This window comes from Citrus clementina, unplaced genomic scaffold (genome assembly GCF_000493195.1).
Source record: "Citrus clementina cultivar Clemenules unplaced genomic scaffold, Citrus_clementina_v1.0 scaffold_5, whole genome shotgun sequence".
NCBI lineage: Eukaryota > Viridiplantae > Streptophyta > Magnoliopsida > Sapindales > Rutaceae > Citrus > Citrus x clementina.
Genome location: NW_006262201.1, coordinates 35,042,828 through 35,066,810, shown reverse-complemented (window position 1 = coordinate 35,066,810; position 23,983 = coordinate 35,042,828). Strand labels below are relative to the sequence as shown.

Sequence of the window (23,983 nt, the reverse complement as noted above, 5' to 3'; positions counted from 1 at the left end):
GGTCATTTTGTAGCCTGATTTTGTAAATTTGATCTTTTCGTTTCCTGCTGCATAGATGTGATCCGTATTTGGGATGTGATTACACGGAAGCTGACTCTAACTGATGCACTAATACCATTTTTATTTACAATTAAAAAGGAATGAATGTCCAATTCTAAGTACATTCCTCATTTAGTTTCCCATTTACAACTAAAAGGGAAGACATTTCTCCACTAGTGGTGTGCCATAAACTAAGGGGGAAATAACAAGGATCTTTAAACAACACCTTTATTCAAAATTTAAGCAGACTACAAACAGATAATCATGTCACAGACCTTTACAAGAAAGTGAAATGTGCTTCCAACAATAAGATAAGGAAAGCTATCTTCACCAAGTCATTTTATTAGTCTAGAAGTCAGTTGAATTATCAACTTCTGTTTTCTGTTTTAATACAAATTATTCATTGATATAAAAACATTTCAATTAGGCCAGAGAACTGCCAATTGCCGAAGTAGCCCATGCAACAATGACAATACACTAATTTAATGCCATTATTACTTCTATTCAAAAGAAAAAGTTAAAAAAAAAAAATCACTTGCTACTGTGAATCAATCCTAACAAGCTAATGATTATTTCGCCAGAAATAAAATTAAATCACTACCAAAATCAGAGCCCACAGAAGAGAAGGGGAAATAATTCCTAGGATGAAAATTTAAAATATCAGCAGGGTCAAAATAGTCAATGCTGCCGACTAAAGTTCCGTGAGGCACTAGTGGTGCAATAATAAAACCCTTCAAAGAAAAGTTTTAAAAAAGCAGCATCAAATCCTCTTTAGAATATTGTAACTCCGTGATCAATAATTGCTTTTATTCTTTAAAAAATATACCGATGAAAGTGAAATTTCATATTTTCTCACTGTTTCAGCATCTACTAAACTTCAACCAAAAAAAGAACTGCAATCAATTGGGATTTTTTGCTCATTTAATTCTTAAAACTCGGAGTAATTAAAATAAATTAAGAAATAAAACTAGCATACGCATACCCGTAAGATCAGCAAGAAGAGCTCTACAAGGACCTTGGGTCATATTATTAGCGACATCAAGAATCCAAAACCCGAACACAAACACGGCGATCGCCCTCGGCCGAAAATCGCCTCTATCGCCGAGCAACCACCCGATATCGGCGGAAAGACCAATTAGCAAAACGGCGACAGCAATCGAAATGGCACCGCAGACAATAAACGGTCTGCGACGGCCAAAACGGCTAGTGCAGCGATCGCTGAAGTGGCCAACGAGAGGCTGGACGAAGAGGCCGGAGACCGGGCCACAGAGCCAGATGATACTGGCCCAAGCGTGAGGAATTCCGAGCTCTTGCACGTACGGAGTTAGGAGAGAGAGCTGTAGAGCCCAACCGAATTGTATGCCGCCGGCCACGGAGGCTACTTTCAGTAGCTTTCGCAATGGAACTTTGGCTCGTGCCGGCGGTCGGGCCACCGCCCGAGACGTTGACGCTCGGCTCTTGGATCGTTGCCTCTCGTCTTGAGGCATTATTATTATTATTTTTTCTTTTTTTTTGTGTATGTGTTTGAAAGTTCGAGTATCAGAATAAAAAAAAGGTGGCGGTTCCGATGATCAGTGAGGAGACGACGGAGTGTGAATGTGAAGTAGTGGAAATAAGACCTCCGCTTTCGACTTATTTACAATAAAAACCTGTGGTGGTTAAAAGCGAGAATTTAGGCCAGTGACTGATTTGGAAAAAATGAGTTCCATGCTGGAGTAGTTTGTTACCTGATTTTTGTCTGTAGAATCCAGCTTGATTGTTGGGAAATGGATTTTACTCAAATGACTAAACAGCCCCTCGAAAAGGCACTAATGGGATGGTTAAAATTGGTAATGACAACTAAAAAGAGCACAGTAGGCCGAGGCTGGTGTGTCTAATGATGTTTGGATATGGCTCATTGAGGTGTCCGAGCTCGGTTGACTTTTAAGAAAATGTCTGTCTCTCTGTGTCTCTCTCTCTATACAAATACATATTGGGTCTCTGATCTATTGTTATTATTTTAGCACCACCCTTAATTAACAAATAATTGGGGAAATTAAGCCATTCGTGAGTTGCTTAGACGTCTTGGACAACTACACCGTCGGGATGCTTTGCTTGTCGTTTATGATCTAATTGCAAAAGTTTAGCTGTCCTGTTACGTATGCTAGCGGTTTCCGCCTTGCCATTATATGCGAGCGGTCATAAAAGCACGTAATAATTTAATAATAATCATTCGTGTTTTTGATTTTTGGCAATGGTGGGGCTCAGCGTCCAGCCCCATAGGTTTGGCACAGCTATAATAAAACGGCTCTCCGTATGGTTCATGATGATCTCGCTTTTGCCCCTCAAGTCGTGTCAACGCCGTTTCTGTGGATCCTTTTCTTTCTAATAAAGTATGCTACTGTGAAACAGAAAAAAAGTGGAATGCATGGTAATGACTAATGACTAGTGAGCTGGTTGCATGTTTAATTGGGCCCCCAGTGTTGTTTTCTTGGGCTTAACTTAAGGTGCAAGCCGAGGCTGAGAAAGGAATTTCACGTGCATGCACATGAAAATTTTCACGGAAGCGGGTCTGGTTTCTGATTTTTCGCAAGAATTCGCTCGCTGATGCCAAAAGGGGGATATCATCATACACTATCCATATGGTTTCAGATATTACTTAGATGGACTGAATGGCGAAATAGACGCATACGGCCTCCACTAAAAGGACATAACTGAACACAAATACAAAACACCACATTTTAAAATTTCAATTAAGTGTGGTTGCTACATAGTTGAGCTGATAAAAACCTCACGGTGGTGTGCTACAATTGCTTTGGCTTTTGAATCCCGCTCATATATCAAATGGCAGGAGGACTTGGTTGGTTGGCTGGCATTAGACTATGCTTCAAATAACAAATGATTATATAAAAATGAGCTCACATGAGCTCTAGGTTCGAACCAAGACCATCAAATGACCTCAGTATCAATAAACTCAATGGCCTATCGACTATTGTCTGTTTCACACAAGACACTGAAAATAGGCAGCCAGGTAGCTTAAAGTTATATATGTATGCAATATGTTTTAAGCATGCAGGTACATGATAATATCCGTCTGTTGTTTAAATTTGGCCTGTGATTTTGCTGACCAAAATTTTCATTTTACAAATGTCTTAACATTTACATAGGACTACTTAGAATGGCGATTGTCCCAAGATTTCATCCACCAATATAATAATGTGTGATACTAAAAGCTGACAGGAATGACAATTCTTCCCGCAAATCTATAAGTCTGCAATTATCCACCTGCTAAAACATGTCCGTAGGTAATTTTGTAGATAATGACAGTTTTGATAATACGAATCAAAACTATTTTCAAGTAACGGATGAATTTAATAAAGAGAAAAATCTAATAGATACCGCAAACAGGTATCCACTAACATGCATTATTATTATTATTTTTTTTTTTTTAAGTTAGAGTAGGACTATTAGCACCTCTCTAAAATTTTTTTAAACCCCGTTTTTTATTATATTCTATTTAATGTCAAAAGTACCATTTTTCTAAATAAATACTATTTTCATTTATAAATCTTACAATTTCTAATAACTTTCTCACTCTTTTAGTCTTAATAATTGTATTCCTCTCTTCAAACTTTCTTTATTATTTAATTTCTAAAAAAAATCTAAAAGAAAAAGTAAGAAAAACCTTATAAAATATTAAATATTTTATGGGTCCAATATAATTTTATTGTACATATAAACTTTGGGTGCAACAATTAGTTTGAAAATCCTTAACAAATTATTTGTAGTGAGATAAAATTTTATTTAACTTATTTTCTCTCAATGTTGTATCCTAATTTTGTTGCTACATATATTACAAGAGTATTATTTTGGCTTAAAAATTTACTTCTTAAATTTAGATTAATTTAATGATTAAAAAAATTTATATTGTGCAAGCAAAATAAAATTGGAACAGAGAAAGAAAATATAAATAAGATTAATTCTATTTATATTTGTCTTTAAATATAATTATAATATTACAGAAATTTTATAAGATCAATAAAGAGGTGCCAATAACTTGATTCGGGCTATTAAGGATTACCTTAATTTGGATTGGTAAGTTTCCCTCTCGCATATCTACAGAGAAGCTAATTTTGCTGCGGATTATATGGCGAACCTCGCTTTTTCTATCCCTCTTGGTCTCATTGTGTACCCAACGCCTCCTTTGGGGGTTAGGTCCTTTTTACTTCATGATTCATACGGGATCTCGTATCCCCGCCAAGTTGTCCTTTAGCTCTTTTTAGAGCCCCATTTTATCAAAAAAAAAAGAGAGGTGCCAATAACTTTTAATATTTTCAACATGAAAATATATCCGTTAAAATTAGAAAATGTTAGGCCCAATCCTCATTTCCTAAACGTAACTCGTTGCCGCTGCCCTGGTCAACTGAGTAACCAAACTGCAATTGTTAGCTATTTTGTGTATGGAGGTGAGGATTTTTGTTGTCTTTATTTGCTTATGAATTGAAAATGAAAGCTAATCTGTACTCACGTATAAATGATGTCGGCTGAAATCTCCAGTTTTTGTCCAACACCCACCACAACGTGAGGAAGTTTAAATTTTAGAATATATAACCAAATCAGCCTAGAATTCTCTAAGGTTGCAATTACTGAATCTTTTCTTCACCGTCTTTTTACTTTGAGCGCTCTAATTCTATTCAAAATCTGAAAGTCTTCATTTGATAAACTTTAATTTCTTATTTAAATTGATAGTAATTAAAATCGAAATATTTCATATGTATTTTTTGGGCTAATTTGATAAATTTACGTTTTGAATTATGTAAAAAAAAATCTATTGACTGCCTATACAAATTTGATAATTATCCAAACCTGCAATGGGCAGTTTTTTTTTTTTTTTCCTTAAATTGAAATTCATAGTGGGCGTAGATTTGACAAAAAAATCCAGGCCGACTAGGCCTATATCATAAAATTGCGGATATTGGCCAAAAAATTTAAAGCCCACTCCAAATGGACTTGGTTAAGGACTTTTGCAAAACGCTCTCAAGCCCATACTTTAATTTATAAATTAAAAATTAAATTAAATTGAAAATTTCTTTTTAATTGAAAGAGTTAAATCCCTCGTTCTATTTTGGATTAACATTCTTTTTAATAAACATGAGTGTTGAGCTTCTTCGTAAAATACAACGCATAAACATAATTAATATCTAAAAAATAAATAATTTTAATTTACAACAATAAATAATAAGAAGAAGAGAAAAAGAAATGTAAATATTTGCTTAGAGATAACCGGTCTAGACCCATTCGAGAAGTAATTAATATTTTTTTTGTTTAATAATAATAATCATCTAAATTTAAATATTTTTTTAACTTATAGCTTAATTAAAAATTTATTTAACAAAATCCCAAGCCCGGCCCAACCCTATGCCCACTCAATTTAGACGGACTTTTCACAGGTCATAGACCTAATATCAATTATATGGGCTTGGGCCTGTGCTTGAGAAAGCCCAACCCAAGCCTGCTAATTGTCAACCGTAAGTGGGCATGGTGCGAGTTTGGTAATTTATTTATTAATTTTTTTTTTTGTGCAGGTGTGGTGTTGACAAACTCACACTCTACCCAACGTTACCCCTTGCCATCCCTACTGTCAACTGACTCGTTATGTAGGCTCTGCTGACATTATTTTTAAGATTGGAGCTTTTAATATCCACTAAAATTCTTAAAACACCCCTTTTGAATTTTATTTCCTAACATACCCAATCTAATTTATGAAATACAAACGTAGATATTCAAATTAATCATCCTTCCATAAATTTCACCCTAGAAAAAATAATTTCAATTTTTTTTATTTATAAAATATATAAAAATCCTAAAATATTTGTTTTCATCTTATTACAATTTTATATCTCCATAGATATAAACTCTAATAATTTTCTATTTTTGATTAAAATTAAAACATAAATTACCAGTTGAAGTGGATATAGAATTTTTTTTTTTAAAAAAAATCAATTTATGTAATTATTTAATTAATTTTTTATTCAAAAAATAAATATAAATAATTTATCTTAAATTATTTAACTAATTTCAACTAAAGAAAAGAGTTTTTTAAAGAATTTTAAAGGGTATGGAAGGCCTACTCTATTTAAAATCACAGGGACTTTTCAGCCGATGTCCAGTTTAACTAGTAGCCACCAAACCCAAGAGGCCCATCCAAAATTTCTACACCCCTCAAGACCAAGAAAATCATGGGCCTCTTTTATCCAACAGTGCTGATAGTTCCTATAAATTAATACAAAAAAAATTAATTTCAGTCACCGCCCCCGCCAAATACCGGACAAAACTCTTACCTCGTTTCTTTTATTTTTGCTGCTTTTTTTTTTTTATGTTCTCAGAAAAGTCATTATTCTGTAAGCAAATGTCACACAACCGACCACAGTCCAGAGCTTATCCACCAAGCAAAATTCAAATAAATAAATAACAACGTATTTAAAAATTTATACCTTTCCGACGAAGTAACTTTCAATATTTAGTTGGATGACAACAAAATAATAACTGATATATGCAAGACTGTGCATAAATAAAGACTCTTGTTGCCTCTCACTCTCACTGGCTCTTTCTGCGTTGGCTCGTTCAGCTGGAGGGATGAACTTCGAAGCATTCTTCAAAGACTGGCTCATTCGGCAGGAAAACTTATCTTATCAGCTCCTCGATGCCATCGCTCCAGAAAATATACACAACAACGAGCTACACCAATGTTTGATCGATCAAGTTTTATCTCATTACCAACAATACTACTTAGAGAAATCACTGGCGGCCACTGAAGACGTGTTTCAAATCATTTCCCCTCCCTGGCTTACCTTCCCCGAAAGAACATTCCTCTGGATTGGCGGGTTCCGGCCCTCCTTAATCTTCAAGCTAATCGCCAACTCTGTTCAGGATCTGACAGCGGAGCAAGAGAGTGAGGTCCAGCAAGTGAAAGCGGAGACACGAAGAGAAGAGAGGGAGCTTGGACAGACAATGGCGAGAGTTCAAGAGAGCGTGGCATCGGCGCCATTCATGAATTTGGCGAGACGATCTGCGAATTTAGTTGATAGGGAAGTCCCAGAGGCGGAAGCGGCGATGAAAGAACTTCAGAAAGGGATGCTTGCGGTTTTAGAGGCGGCCGATGCGCTTCGTAGTACGGCTGCAGCAGAAACTTCTGCAGATTTTGCGCCCAATTCAGACTGTTAAGTTTTTGGCGGCAGTTGCGCAGTTTCATTTGACAACCCGGAGGTGGTGTCTGGACCGAGACCAAGGCTTATGAGCAATACGATAATCCCTTTATCTTTTTTTCTGGGTTAATGACACCGTATTTCCTTGTTTTAATATTTAAGCTTAGATAAAATGGTGTGGTTATTTTCCTTTTAATTATCAACTCACTGACTCGCACACCCATCATCAAAATTTTTAAAAGATATCCACACTACGAATCTACCTAAATGTCAAATGGACAATTAGCTTCAGTTCAATATCTCTAGTAATTAGTAATTAAATTTTATTATTAACTTAAAATTATCAAACGTGCCGAAAGAATTCCCAAATAAGCATTGAGTATAAAATGACTTTGTCTAAAATGTTTATCAAAAAGACTTCTAAACTTATTCATTAAGCTGTAAGAATAAATGAAGGATAAGTTGCTCCCCCCTCCTCCACGACTACAACCACTTTTTCATACCTTCAAAACAAAAAAGAAAAAAAGAAAAAAAAAAAACCTAATGCATTATTTAATATTATTGGTAAATTAATATATTTTTATTACATATTTAAATTGTTGATTGTACATTGAATATGTATTATGAAACAAAAAAAAATACAAATTAAGAACATGGTATCAAATTTATAAGTTTGTCTAAAAAGAGAGAGAAGGTTGCATTACATTGTAATTCAAATTAATGAAGTTTTTACAGCATTAAATAATCGTGAACCCCTCACGGGATATAACCTGCATTACATTAACTTCTAATTGATTATTTCATTAATTTCAATTTTTTATATCAATTGTTATTTTGAATATTAATAGTCAATTATAATAGCTCTAAATTGTCACTGCCACTCCTAACAACCGTTTTTGCAGTCACTGGGGGCTGAAATTGGAGTTCATTTTGGTATCATTAGGATTCTCATTGCTTGAACATTGCAATGTTACAAATTTCATTAAAAATGGAGCTTCTGTTGCTACAGATTTATGCTTAAAAGTTTTGATACTTGAAAATTTGACTGTAAATATATTGCAAATAAAAGATCTTCTTTTGGTGAAACTTGCACTATTGCAAAGCTCTATCGATAAGGATTCCAATAGTATAAAAAATTAAGTCAAATAACACCAAAATGTTATGTCAGCAGTGGTTGATGGCTTGACGCAGTTGCTAGTGAATTTTTTAAATTAATTAATATAATAATAAATATAAAATATTAACATCAATTTAATAACATGCTAATGCTATACAAATTATACAATATAGCTTATATTAAAGGGAACTTTACAAAAATAACCCTAAAACTTTTTATTTTTTGAATTTAACCCCCTAACTTTTTATATCATAACTAGTCAAATAATATTTTTTTGGACCAAATAGTCCTCATCACTTTCAACAAATTTACAAACAAATGCCACTCTCGAAAATCCAAGAAAAATCTAACATCTCAACAAATCACCAAGCCTCATCACTCTCAACAAATCACCAAACCCCATCACTCTCAACAAATCACCAAATCTCATCAAACAAATATTATATGTTACCAATTGGGAAGTTTCTTAAGGTTAGTATATGTTATTGCACAATATGAATCTTTATGTATTAAGTTCAATGTTTAGGTTTGAAATTGATATGATTTTGTTGTAAATGTTTTTATTTTTCATTAGTAAAATAATATTGTTATTTGAAAATTTGACTGTAAATATACTGCAAATAGAAGATATGTTTTGGGTGAAACTTGCACTATTGCAAAGCTCTATCGATAAGGATTCTAATGTATAAAAAATTAAGTCACATAACACCAAAATGTTACGTCAGCAGTGGTAAATGGCTTGACGCAGTTGCTAGTAATTTTTTTTGAATTAATTAATATAATAATAAGTATAAAATATTAATAAATATACTTAGTATTAATTTCATGTAAGTACGATATTGTGAAGCATGAAATATTGGTTAACATCAATATAATAAAATTCTAATGTTATACAACTTAATACAATATGACTTATATTAAAGGAAAATTTACAAAAATAATCCTAGAACTTTTTAATTTTTTGAATTTAACCCCCTAACTTTATCATATCATAACTAGTCAAATACTAGTTTTTTGGACCAAGTAGTGTTCATCACTTTCAACAAATTTACAACACAAATGCCACTCTTGAAAATCCAAGAAAAATCTAACATCTCAAACTCAACAAATCACCAAACTTCATCACTCACAACAAATCACCAAACTTCATCAAACAAGTATTATATAACTAAAGATATAATCATCAATTGGGAAGCTTTATAAAGTTAATATATGTTATTGCACAATATGAATATTTTATGTATTAAGTTTAACGTTTAGGTTTGAAATTAATATGATTTTGTTGTTAATGTTGTTATTTTTCATTCACAAAACAATGTTGTTATTTGCTAAAGTACTTAGTTTGAGTTGAGAAATTAAAAAAAAAAATCACTAAAAACAATATAAATTCGAAATAAAAATGAAATCCAAATTTAGTGGGATAGGTTGATTTAGTGCGACAAACAGTGAGACAGATGCCTATCACACTAAATCAGCATTGTGTTTATGTGCGATAGGGTAGTGCGACAAGTACTTATTGTACATAAATAATGTGCTGATTATAAACGATAGGCTCACTGTTTGTCGCACATAATTAGTATGTCCCACGAAATTTCGAGATATTTTCTAAAAGTCATAACTTAAGTTACATGTGTCCATTTTGGGCATATAATATATCATTTCGAAGCTTTTGAAGAAATAAATCAAATCCAAGTCCGCTTGCATTGTAAAAAAGACATATGTAGCCTAAGTTATGACTTCTGAAAAGTGTTTGTCATATGAAATAGTGAGACAGACTAATTTCGTGCAATATGTAGTGGGATAAGCGCTAATTGCATTAAATCAGCCTTATGTTTATGTGTGATAGTCACATGTTTCACTACCTATCGCACATAATCAGTCTGTCCTATGAAATTTTCGGACACTTTCTGGAAGTCATAACTTAAGCTACATGTGTCTGCTTTAAGAGTATAATATACCATTTCAAAGCTTGCGACAAAACAAATCAAATTCAAAATCATTTATGTCATTCTATCACCTATTGAAACTATCAAATTTACTTGAATCTAAGTGCGACAAGCACCTATCACACTGTTGCACATAATCACAGTATGTGTGACATTTATATATGATGTGCAGTATATTCACTTTATCATATTTTGTAGTGTGTAATCTTATTTATTTTGTTCTTTTAATAATTTTCAAGCATAATGCATTTAGTTATGCTTTAATTGTGTTACGACAGTTGGTGGGAGATGTTGGCGAATAGCTGTATGAAGTACGTGAACACCAAAGTTCAGTTTTTTTTTTGTTAAAAAAGATTGTACGTTCGATTAGTTTCTGGCAAAAGAGTATGAAATTTCATAAATAAATCCTAATAAATATAACTTACTTCTCAAATACTCTCACATTTTGACTAAAGCAAATGAGGGTAAAGTTACTTACCTCAAACAAGATAAAAATGATAATTTTTTATGCTACTTTGTAGCTCTTGGATCGTTCATCAAGAGTTGCATGTGCATCATGTTAATGATTGCTGTAGATGGTGCTCATCCAAATGGGTCATATCGTGAAAGTATGTTTGTGGTAACATGCCTAGATGGAAACAATCAACTGTATCTGTTAGCCATTAGAGTCATCAATTCAGAAAATAATGATACTTAGGAATGGTTTGTAATGAAATTACATGAAGTGATTGGTGATAGACTAGAGTTAGTAATTATCGTCGACCGATGCACTACCATTAAGAGAGTTGTTTTGAAAGTATTTCGCATTGCTGCCTATGACGTTTGTTTTTATCATGTTAAAGGTAACATAAACAAAATTTAAGATGTCCAAAGCTATTTATGATGAATTTGAATCTGCCTATATAAAGACAACAAAAGAATATGGACATGGAGAATTTAAAAAATAACTTAAGGGGTTGTGGATGATATATTTGGGTGTTGCTAATTATTAAGATAATAATGTATGTATGTATAGTTGGGCAAGGTTTAAATTCGAAGGTAAGAGGTACAATATACTTACCACCAACATCGTAGAAAGCATGAATTCTTTCATGAGAGAATCGCAAAAAATTTCTATTACTCATCTTGTTGATCACTTTAAAAAAACACTGCAGCAATGATTTTATTATAAAAAAATTATGGCTGAATCGATAAGTACTCATCTAACAATGTAGGCAAATGAAATATTCGATGAGATGAGAATTTTGACTGAAAGAATGATTGTCCATCCAATGTCTCAGTAGGAATTCCATGTTTTGGGTGGTGGTATCAAAGAAAAGATAGTTGACATACGTAATAAGACTTACCCTTATCAAGTATTTTAACTTGATTAGCTTATCTGTTTTCATGCAATTACTTCTTATCTAACCGTTTGAGTAGATTATGCACAATCAGTAGAGCTTGTTGGTGACGTGATAATCTGGGAAGTTCTAGTGGAAATCTAAAAAATGAAGATTAACCCATTATTAGAAGCACCACCACCTGGTCGTTGTCCAGAAGCACCATCACCTGGTCGTTGTCCAGAGTTAAGAGTACCTTATATCGATGAGGATGTAAATTGGATGATTGTGAAATGTACCAGACCATAATCACAAGAGATGTAAAAATCTTATTGCATTGAATCCAAACTAATTGTATTATTCCAAGTAATTATGTATATTACTCTTATTTTTTGTGTTGTGCAATTATATATAATAAAATATTTTATTTTATTTATTATTGCATACTAATTAATAAAATAGGTCCATAATTACTTATGACTAAATATATCAATATAACAAAAAATTATATTTATTTAAGTAGAATAAAACAAAATTATATATCAACACTCAAATGATTACAATGATTTTCAATCTAATACCATCATTAAATATATCTTATTTGAATAGTTTCAACTGTCATTTTGTTAATTTTTCCTGGATGGCTTTTACATCTGTGTCTAGTTTATACACGCTTGTGATACACCCAAGGAAGTGATAGCCATAAGGTACCTTCATCATGTATCTGATATAAGTTACATAATTAAATTATTATGTTATACAATTACATGCAATAAATTAATAACATTAACAAGAACAAAAAAAGGACTGACACTTAGTGTGACGGGGTGCCTGTCGCACCAAATATGGTGCGAGAAGAACCTTGTCGCATAGCAAGCAAGGCACGCGCGTGCCTATTGCATGCACGCGAAAGCAGTGAGCATGAGCGATGTCCGTACGACAGGAGAATTCGCGTTGTGCATGTGTGTGACAGTGGGGCGTTTTGTTCTTTCATCGATCACCAAATTTTCTCTCTGTCCCACTTGGTATACTTAAAACACACCACATAACTCAACAAGCACCCCATTGCACCTTGATTATACAAAAATTAAACTCAAAATATCTAAGAGAAATTTCATCAAACACCTAATGTGCAATAATTATAACCCATCATTTTGATTAAATATTTTTCATTATATCCCTCTAACAACTTATAATCATCTAGAATCCCAATCAAATTCATTCAAATCATTAAAAAATGATGACGTTAGTTTACCTAGGGTTGGGGCTCTTGTCAATTTGTTGGACTTGTTTTGAATTTAGATAGATTGCGGTGGATTCGATTAGATTTTAGTTTGCCAGTGTTATTGTTGTTCGACGTTGCCATTGTCGTTTATTGTTCGCTCTTTAAGAGATAAAAGTTTCGGACGTGGCTAGAGAGATAGGAAAAAGTTGGCTGAATAAAATGTGGAGGGTAATTTGGGGCAAAAAAAAATTATTTAGTTAGTTATGATAAGGAAAAAGTTAGGGGGTTAAATTTAAAAAATTAAAAAATTAAAGATTATTATTGTAAATTTTCCTATATTAAATTATCTAATATACTATAATACAATACAATATTTCTATTGTAACTATTATGTTAATAACCTAGAAGAAACATCTTAGACATTGAGCTAACTTTGAGTTAAAATCTTAACGATGGATTAGGAAAAGACCAAAAAACGGGTTTTATTAACCATGTGGCAACGTAGGTAGACTCCATGAACGTGAAGGATTTTCCTTGCAATGAATTATGGGCAGTATAAGCACTGAAATCAGTCCAAAAAGAGGGTGCTGCTGATTGCACCCACATATCAGGTGTATTCATGGTGAAATGGGAGCGTATTTAGAAGATTGCGGATGAAGGAAGACATTGCTCTTATGTGGCTATGCCCACGCTTTGGGCTGTCGATCATTTTCTTTGGGTCGGTGGATTTAGCTAGCAACTGGAAATCATTAGAATTTCCTGATGGCTAGATTTAGGTTTAGTACAAGGCATTCGGCTAGGATTACATCTCTCCTTGTTTTTGTTTTTGTTTTTGTTTCTTTTCTTCTTTTTTTTCCCTCTCCCGTTGTTAAATGAGTGGTCAAGATTAAATTTTCAAATTTGATATTAATAATCAAACCAATTTAATTGTCACTTTATTTATAATTAAGCCAACTTTTTAAACTAAATATGAAAACAAAGAGAGACAAATGGAGAGAAAAAACAATAAGAAGATTCTTATCTTTTGTTAGGTTGCATTATCCACGAGAAAATGTTAACTAAACTAAATGCCAATAAAAATAATGAATTATCTCGAGTTATAGTGTATGTAAATAAAGTGAATTAATTTGCCTGAGATTACAATTGTTTTTGTCACGTTTTGTCCAAGTAACTATATCCTGAGTTGTAAGTTACAATAATGCAAAATTTTACAAAGAGCCAAATGGTTGCATAGTACGATTTTTTAAATTTTGTTAAGTATTATAATACACACAAAAGAAAGGAAAAAAAACTCCCTTCTGGATGACAATGATATTTAAATTTAATTGGTAAATGACGATGTTTAAGCACTAGATATTCTAGAACAAAATTAATTAAAATTAAAATGTCAATAAACTAGTAAAGAGGAGATGCATTAGGTGTTGACTTGTCGCTCGCAAAATTAATTTTCGACGTTTGCTTCTAGAGAAAGATATGTAATAAATTTGTCAAGTTAGGTAAATTAGTTGATGACTCAATTTGTATTTGACCAAGCAATCATCACTTGGTATCTGGATGATTAAAAATTTGGGATTAGTTAATTGAAGAACATACACCACGTTGTCTAGCATCAGTGATGTATTGAAAAGTCTTAACATTCTGGACAAAATATATACCCAAGAGATGAGATCAATTATGAGAATGAGATTCCTTAATTACTCAATTTAAATCATGTAAGTGGTGTTAGTATATTCAAAGAATTAATAAAAATTACTTATATTTCAGTTTAAAAGCAGTATTATTGACATATCCAAGGAATTAACGAGCGGTGGTGGGTATGTGAAAAAGTGAAAAGAGAAACCGCGGATAAGTTTAATTCCAATTATATACGAGTCCTTAAGTGTAATTACGAGAATAAAATGGGTATTACAAGAAGAATTAACGGGTGCAAATAATAGCTTACTAAAGTAAACAACCAAGTTTACCCATTCCTCAGTGACTTGTCAAAAGATAAATAAAATATAACGGCATGTGAATATTTTTATTCGTTTATAATTTATTTGTTCTCCCGTTTGGCAGGTGGTGGGTCAACACCCATAGACGGAGCTGAAGCCCATAACCTGCATGATTATTATTATTATTAATTTTCTTTTCAGGTATATGTTTTGAATTTAGAATTCTAAGTTTTGTTTGGACTTTTTTTGGTTAATCTTTTTGTTAAGGTCATAATTCGCTCTAAATATTAGGTTTTTTTTTACAAGCGACCAAACTTTGAGAGGGACAACTCTGGAGAATACAATAAAAATAAATTAATTTTTTTTGTTTAAAATGTTTTTATGAGAATGAGAAATCTTATTAGTTAAATATCAACATTTCCTCCTATTGTTGCTCGAATTCATGATTCACAAATTTTGATATTCAATCATCATATTTTTATATATAATTACAAACACCCACAGCATATTTTAATAACAACAAAAATGTTATGATAACAATTTTGGTTTTATTTTGAAAATTTTCATTATATTTACTTCAAATCAAATACTTATTTATTTATTTTTTTGGTTGAGAAATCAAAGAATTGGTTGTGTTATCATGTTCCTAAATTTTATCTATTTATTTAATTAGCCTAATTGTAGACGAGTTTTTGGATTACAATTGGTTCCATTTTATTTGGTGCAAATGATTTTATTTCGATATAAAATTTGATTGACTTTGGAAAAGGGTGTGTATGTTTAGAGATTGACTTTGAGCGGGCACAACAATTTAAACCTAAAAAATCACTAGAACGCGCAAAAGAAGAAGGTGTATTTTATAAAAATAAAAAGAAAAGGGGTCTTTAATGTTAGTTTAGAAACAATAGTTTGATAATTTAAACAGGACATTTTAGAGTACAATAAAAACTAAGGTACTTTTTTGATATTTTCCATAAAAGTTTCGACAGTCAAGTCGTATGCTCGTGTTTCACGGGAAAATCAGCGGCGGACGAGCTAAGCAACAAGGTTTGTTCATGGGCTCAGTCCAAAAACTATAGAAGACAATTTTGTTTATAGCTTTCTTAAATCAAGAATTTGGCCTCGCGGACTAATTAAACATATTAAATTTTGGTTCAAAATTTACTTTAAAAATCACACGAATATTCAACAAGGTTTGTTCATATGTGTATGTATTATATTGAATCTTGATATTTTATTTTTCTTTCTTTTCTTTTTTTTGTATTTTATGTTAGTAAAAAAATTCAGTCTCGCTGAATTAATTTCCTAATTGTGCCACTGCAGAAAATTAAAATTTATAAAAACAAGGAGGGTAAGGCCAAGTGGCTGTCTTTTACCCCCGCAACAAAAAAATTTATAATAATCATATTGTGTAGTTTTGAACTACAGATAAAATTAATTATAAATCTGACATTGCGTTCCATAAACTAACACAATTATAGTGGCAAAGTTATATATTAATGAAAAGTTGGTGATCCTTGCGGTTCGTGCTAAACTTTGGTCAATAAAATCATTATAATGACTTAAAAGAAAATGTAGAATAACAACAAAATTGAGCAATTGAAGCATGATAATGACTAAAAGCTAATGCCACGGTTGAAGCACTCGAAGACTGAAGACTCAAAGGGCCGCCAATATAAAAAAGTGGGAAATGGACAGAAAGATGCACATTATATTCATCTTTCCAGATTATCCACCATTTTGATTATATTATACGATTCCTTATATAGAATCATATCCTAAAACATGAATATGAATTGAAACTTAGAGGCCAAAGATGCCAAACAACATTAATTAATTTAAGGCTACATTATAGATCACTAAGAAAGACCGACTTTTCTAATTGCATTATTAAATTGCTTCAAAATTTAGAAATGGGAATTAATGGTCAAAGTTTGTATGATCAATCTAGTGGGTCCAGTGAGTGCCAAAATTCGATTTGATTAACAAAAGACTAACACAGCCGGTAATCAATGAATGGACATGCACTGACAGATTATTATTTGCCACGATCAAAGTGGAAAAAAAAGAGCGAGAGAAAGAAAGAAAGAAAGAAAGAAAGAAAAAGCCTTGCAAAACGTCTTCTTTTCTGATTCCTTTTTAGCTTTTGAGCTTTAATGGATGACAGAAAAAGAGGATCATATGACTAGAAGACATTTTTGAAAGTGTGTGGAATGTGAATGGAAAGTATCATGCATGCCCAAGACTCTTAAGCGGCTCGGAGCTGTTCGTGTTCCTCTTTTAAACAACAAGGTTTCAATTATTAACCAGCTGAGTGTGATCAGCTTTGTTGTTTGTGCTTTCTTTCCTCCTTTTTCCATTGTTAATAAATTAAAATTTAAGAATCCAATGTAATTGTTGCTATAAATCTAGCACTAATATGCTGGGAATGTCTTATTAGGACTTAGATCTGTAGTAGTATCTGCCCATCATAAAACATTCTCTTATTCTCTAACTATATGCTGATATAAATAAATAATTGATTGCCCAAATGTGCCTTTCTCAGTATTTATTTATTAGTTTTACTGGGTTAATAAGACAAACTCTCGATGGTAAAAGCAAATTTAAGTTTTGATTCTGTAATGATGTGCATCTAGAAGGTCTAGCTCATCTAGAAGCAGCCCGTGCCTGAGACGCAGCTTTAATTAAATAAACTAAAGCTGTCAACAAGAAGACAGCAAAAAGATATACATGCAAATGTAAGAAGAAAGCGACGGAGCAGCGGCCACAACTCATTATCACCGAACAAAATGGTTGTAAATTAAGACTTGAGCACTGCACTGCACTGCTAGATGGGGGAAAAAAAATAGAATAAGATAGCGCTATCGATCTATAAATTTGATAAGCAAATAAATATGATGGCATTATTTCATAAAAATTTAATGTTGGATTGTTTGTAGCTCGTTTTCAGTACGTAGATTTTCTCCATTTGGGACCCAATAGATTTAAGTTAGATCAGTTCTAAAATGATATAGTCTAAATGTTTGTTCTTGAAATATTTGGATTGTAGAAGAAATTATATATCATTATCCATCTGAAACATAATTGAGTTTCAACCATAAAATGGGACTCGAATATGTATCCTTAACTTCAGCTACAATAGCATGCGTTATTGTTACAAACATAAATTGTCTGTAACAGAAAATCAAACAAAATAAAAAAGAACAAATGACAAATTAGTTATTTTGAGGAAACTAAGACATCTATAAACATGTTTTTGGTACTTCGTGGGATTAAATACCTCCTAATATAATTTTTCAATTGTCGAATAATATATTGCAGCTTCCCAATATTGACATTGATATTAGTTTAAATACTAATATTAGTTTAAATACTAACTTACAGATAATTTTTTTTTTTTTTATAAGAACTTACAAATAAAGCTTGGAACTAAAGAATAGAAGCCACAATCCTAAACTAAAACAAAAAATTAACTAATTAACTAACTACTGATTTATAGAGTATATTATAATAAAAAAATAAAGAGCCCCCTAAATTACGTTTAATGTAATTTACGCCACACATAGTAACAGTACCATATTAGTGGGACCCATTACTGTTGCTGTGTGTGACGTAAGTTATATTAAACTCGTAACTTAGCACTGGCCAAAAAATAAAGGTATCTCAAGACTTGAAAATCGCATCAATCACGCTTAAGTTTCAATGTTAATGATGCAGGGCTAATCACACCCATCATTCATTTTTAGTACTCACTTCCTTATAGAGAAGTTAGATTGAAATAAAACAAAATCATAAACCATATGAATTGTGAACGCGACATGGGCGAGTTGACAGACGCAATATTTCCCATTATTTTATTTCGTATCAAATGAAGGGCGATGATTAATCCTCAATGGTTTTGACATTACAGGACGGCAGGGATAAAGAAGTAGAAGAAGAAGGATCAGATAGTACAATTTAACCCAGTCAAAAGTTTTTCTAATTTTCCGAAACTAGTGAGAAATGTTTTAGCCACCGGAAGAAAATTAGAAGTGGGTATTTACAATACAACTAATGCTCCCATTTTTTGGTTGAATACCTCAAATTCTCCATTACATCTCTGGTATTTTTCCTTTTTCCGCTAACTTCATACATAATGCATTATATTATGTACATAAAAGAGTGAAACTCGAAAGATCAACATTAAAAAATATTGAAAGTGTTAAAAAGTTGAAAAGTTAAAGAATGGGGGTTGTATTGTGGCTACCCTCCAACGTTACGTCTGAATCACTATTATTTTCAGTCCACGGATTTCGAATGCTCTCTTGTCAATTCGTCCATTCAGCTGAAGCACCAAAATCATTGTTTAATCATGTACGAAATTTCAACAGAGGCATTAAAGTAAGTAGTCTTTGGCGGGTGCCCCACCTCAAGTGGCTAGCCCACAGCCTAATTAAACCTTGTCATCGACTATTCTTCTCATCTTTTGGTCATGGAATCTCAATAATTTCCCCTCTCTCTACATATAAAAGTCTAACAATATTGTTAGAAGTATGTGTTGCTAAGCACTTAACAATTTGTCTCCTCCTTCAACTATTTTTTTATATATACAAAGTGTTTTTAATCATCCCTTATTTATTTATTCAATTATATAGGAGAGGCCGGGAACCGTCCATGACCTGTCGTAGAGAGAAAACGTCTCCAATACCAATGGCTCTACCAAGTACACCAACCTTGAACCCTCTGCGGTTCTGCCCTTTTATTTCACCAAATAAACAAAGAAGTAATTTTCTTTTTTCTTATTATGGTAACAAAAAACTCAAATTCAGAAAAGTGGCAGCACACTTACCGGGGTAAGAATTTTACAATATCGAAGACAGATGATTATGGGCGCACGTGTTGGTGAATGCATTTCATGTGTTTGACTTACAATACACGGTGTGTCTTGGGATTGGAAATTAAAAATGATTGGACAATTGTTTCTTTTATTAAATGACTCCGAAAATAAATATTATGCCAGATGTCAATTGTCTGTTGGGCTGAACCTCACTGCACTGCACTGGAGCCACGAATAGAAAAGATACAATGAACCGACAAAGCGTCTCGATCCTCTTGTCTTGTGTGATGGAGATAGTTCCACGCGCGGGGTTGGAGCGTTCTCGATACATCGCTTTCCAGTGGCGCTATCCAGTATCCACGCCCGTTGATTTGAACTAGCGAGTCAGTGAACGAGTGAGGCAATCGTTTTAGTCAACATCGGCAGCTCGAAGCAAGTACGTGTTTCACTTTTTATTCCCCCAGCAATATTTCGTTCTCACTGGGGAACCCGGAAACGTTTTTAAAACCAAGATTTGGCTTACTTTATTTGGGCCTTTTAATGCCCTCGTCTAAATTCAAATCATTTTCCTTACATTTTAGAAACAATGATTGAGATTTCAGCATGGCCGATTCATTTCACCCCCTTTTTTTTTTTTTAATTATTTTTCAAAACTAATTGATAGACCTTTAAACTTTTGGATTAATGGTGGACTTGTTCCATCAACTTTGCTAAGAGCGTAGAATCAAGTTTCTTTTTTTTTTTTTTCTTTTTTAGGGACTCAAATATATTTTTTCACGTAATTATAAGTGGAGGTAGATTTCTCTTCAAATATTAATAGATGTAAAATTTTAAAATTACTCTTGGTGATAATTTAGACTATATTATAAATATATAAATTATTGCAAGGTGTTCATAATCCAAACCAACTGAACCAATTAAATTTTAATAGGTTTTACCCTTAGATCAGATTGGATCATAATTTATATAATCCAATTATAGTGTGTTGGATTATATATTTAACTTTTCAAACCCAAAGCAAACCAATCTAACAATTAGTTAAACTTTTTTAAAAAATCGTTAATTAAACAAAAACAAAAATCCAATGACACTCTCATTTTTTTTAAATAAATAAATACTTAAGTGAAGTGGCTAAGGGCCAGTTTGGTAATATTATAACTTTTAAAATAATTATTGTTAATTATGTTATAGAAACAATCAACTATGAAGAGAATTAATTAAACGTTTGGCAAAATTTTTTTAAAAGTGCTATAAGTTTTAAAAGCAATCGTATATGTTTAATAAATCATACTGTTACACTACTGTAAGAATAGAAATGATTGAATTGAACATAATAGTGAATAAAATTTATTTATATATATTATAAACATGTATAAAAATATATTTTATTGTGTACATATAATAATTGATAGCTAAAATAAATATTTTATATTATTAATTTTATTTTTATTTTTTTTATCTCAATATAATTTGTAATACTATTAATTTCTTTAAATTTAATGATTTGATTTCCTAATTAATAAGGATGATTTGAATTTTTATAATAATATGAGGATATATAAAAAATTATTTTAAGTATAAAAGTGATTTACAAAATCAGATTTTGAAAATTCACTCATTTGTTTTTCAAAATCTACTATAAGAAGAGGTGATTTTATTAAAAGTGATTTCTAAAAAGACTTAGCTCTTACCTTTTCAAAATTACTTTTAAATCTTCCAAAAGCAATCTCAAATGAGCCTACTGATAATAATTGTTAATTTAACTTTCTTTATTTGTTTTTTTTTTTGAGTTATTTAGCTTTCTTCAGTAAATGAGCAATTATTAAGAAAAAAAATCAGGTGCCTTTATCATCTTTACTCCATGAGTGGCTAACTGCCGTTTGATAATACTGTAACTTTTAAAATAATTATTGTTTGTTGTGCTATAGAAACAATTAACTATAAAGAGAATCAATTAAATGTTTGATAAAAATTATTTTTAAAAATGCTTTAAGTTTTCTAAAACAGTTGCATGTATTTAGTAAATACTAGCATTAAACAACTGTAAGAATATAAATAACTGAATTTGACATAATATTAAATAAATTTTTTACAAATTTATAGACATTTATAAAAATATTTTTATTGTGTAATATAATAACTGATAACTAAAATAAATATTTCATATTATTAATTTTAACTTTTTTTATTTTTTCATCTCAATATAATTGGTAATAATGATAATAACTTCTTTAATATTAATGATTTTATTTCCTAACTAATAAAGATAATTTTATATTTTTATAATTTATATGAAGATATATATAGAATTGTATAAAATATAAGACTAATTCTCGAAATTATATTTTGAAATACTATTTCTTTATGGCTTTTTGAAATATGTTGTAGAATGGGGTGATTTTATTAAAATGAATTTAATCACTTTTAAGCCTCACAAAAACAATCTCAAATGTGCCCCTAAGTAATTTTGATAGTCGTTAAGTTTTTAATTATATCATTTGATATTTACAGATTACATAATAGTAAGTATATTTTGACGTTAACGTTTACTAGCTTGATGCGTACTTTTAAGCTGTCTAATGATTGAATTAATTGAATGAGGTATGTTGAGAGATAGAGACACTTTAAAAAAAATTTAATGAGATTAACTGAGAAGTAAGGGCTAATGAGATAAACTAAAAGGGTCAAGTAGTTTCTATTTTTGGCTAAATGCTTCATTCGTCTCTTCTTCCTCAGTGTACCAGTTAATCTATGATTGCATCATCTTGTTAATTGCAATTTTCTTTTCAAAAAATGGAATGCAATGAAAATAAATTACACAGGTAGGAGCAAATTGTTTAAAGCTATTTATTATTAAAAATTGATTTAATTATCATTTGGGCATACTTAAAAATTATATATCTTCTTAAGTAATTTTTTTCACTAGGACAAAGTGAACATTGATTAATGGTGATTGATGAGATGAAAAAGAAAAAAAAGATCAAATATCATCGCTCTAATTGAATGAGATTTTAATCTAAGAATGAGTTGAATCGGTTCAGGAGTTACCAGATCCGATCTATAAAAACTGTTGGATTTGGACCAACAAAATCCCACTTAGACTTTTCAAAAAACAAAACAAAAAAAAAACTGATCGATAGAAAGAATCATGTAAGAATTCGAACTTATATGGGGGACAATTTTTCCACCTCATTTTTTTGATTGCATTCAGATGCGATGTGTCATTTTTCGCATCACACTTTACTCATCGGAGACTTTTCTTCTTTGTCGTCTTGGGGACTTTTAAGTAGTCCAGTTGCAGGAGATAAGTTGTGGCCCTCTAGCTTTATAGGGTTTGGCTTTAGCCATCCACGAGACCTTACATTTCAGTTCAATACCTAGTCTTTGACTGGAAAGTAGCATGGGTAGTTGAATAATTAATGCTCAGCCCCACAATGTGTTTTACTGCAACAATGATTTATAAAATGTGCAGACATCAAGGTGGATGCGGGGGCAAAATATTGCTTTGGAGATTTGTAAAAATTAGGACAACGTAGTAAATATAAAAATTTTAATAAAATTAATAAAAATATAATATATTTTTTATTATATAAATATAAAATTAATTTAATTTAATTTTTAAATTATAATAATTAATATTTATTAAATATTTTTATATTATAATTTAAAAATAACAATTATTATATTTATAACTCATGTTGTTTTGTCACAAAAATTATAATTTTTAATTCTTTAAATTTCACGACAAAACAACATGAGTTATAAATATAATAATTGCCACTTTTACAGTTTTCTATCGACTGATTTAGTTGATATGCACGGGGTTATGGAATATAAAATGATTTTTAACAGTTTAGAAGTGATTGATGATGTTGTCAACAAAAATAATTTTTTTTGTTCTTTCCTTCTAGAAGGACATCGTTTTGTCTTTGAAGTTTCTTGTTTTTCATTTTATTCTTGCAGGTCAATGGCCTGTTCTCCGGGGCTGCCTCTACCCAACTTTAAGCAAATAGTGGCACCTGTAGGTTTATTTAATATTGAACCAAAAATATAAAAAATTAAAAAAAAGGAGGATAAGAAAAACATCATATTATTTTTAAATTCAAAATCGTTTTAAGAAGTGCTGTTTAAGTACATTTTCTTTTTTTTTTCTTTTTTAAAATCCCATCAGGTTGTAAATCCGACACCCCTAATAATTTTTTTTTATTCTACCAAGATATTATTAATAAATATCCCGTGAAATTAACGTTTGACTTAGTACAAAATCCATTAATTTAAGATTTTACCTTAAGAGTAATTTAATGCATTTCGAGATTGATTATGTAATCTTACTTGTTAATTTTTAGGACACGTTAATAATTATTACTCTTCATGTAAAGCTTCTTGTAGAGTTTGCTAGCTGT

General features: G+C 31.4%; 2 protein-coding genes across 2 annotated transcripts in view; one reads left to right on the top strand and one right to left on the bottom strand.

Moving 5' to 3' along the window:
* The window catches only part of LOC18041669 (sucrose transport protein SUC4), a 4,969-nt gene extending 3,365 nt beyond the window's left edge, over positions 1 to 1,604 (bottom strand). Inside the window, exon 1 of the mRNA XM_006433650.2 lies at positions 987 to 1,604. Coding sequence (XP_006433713.2) covers positions 987 to 1,526 — 540 coding nt within the window. The 5' untranslated portion in view covers positions 1,527 to 1,604. The remainder of the gene's footprint in view (positions 1 to 986) is intronic.
* A 5,050-nt stretch (positions 1,605 to 6,654) lies between these two features.
* LOC18040390 (protein DOG1-like 4) lies at positions 6,655 to 7,319 on the top strand. The gene has a single exon (XM_024183839.1). It carries the CDS (start codon positions 6,655 to 6,657, stop codon positions 7,240 to 7,242), a length of 588 nt encoding a protein of 195 aa, XP_024039607.1. The 3' UTR covers positions 7,243 to 7,319.
* The last annotated feature ends 16,664 nt before the right edge of the window (positions 7,320 to 23,983 follow it).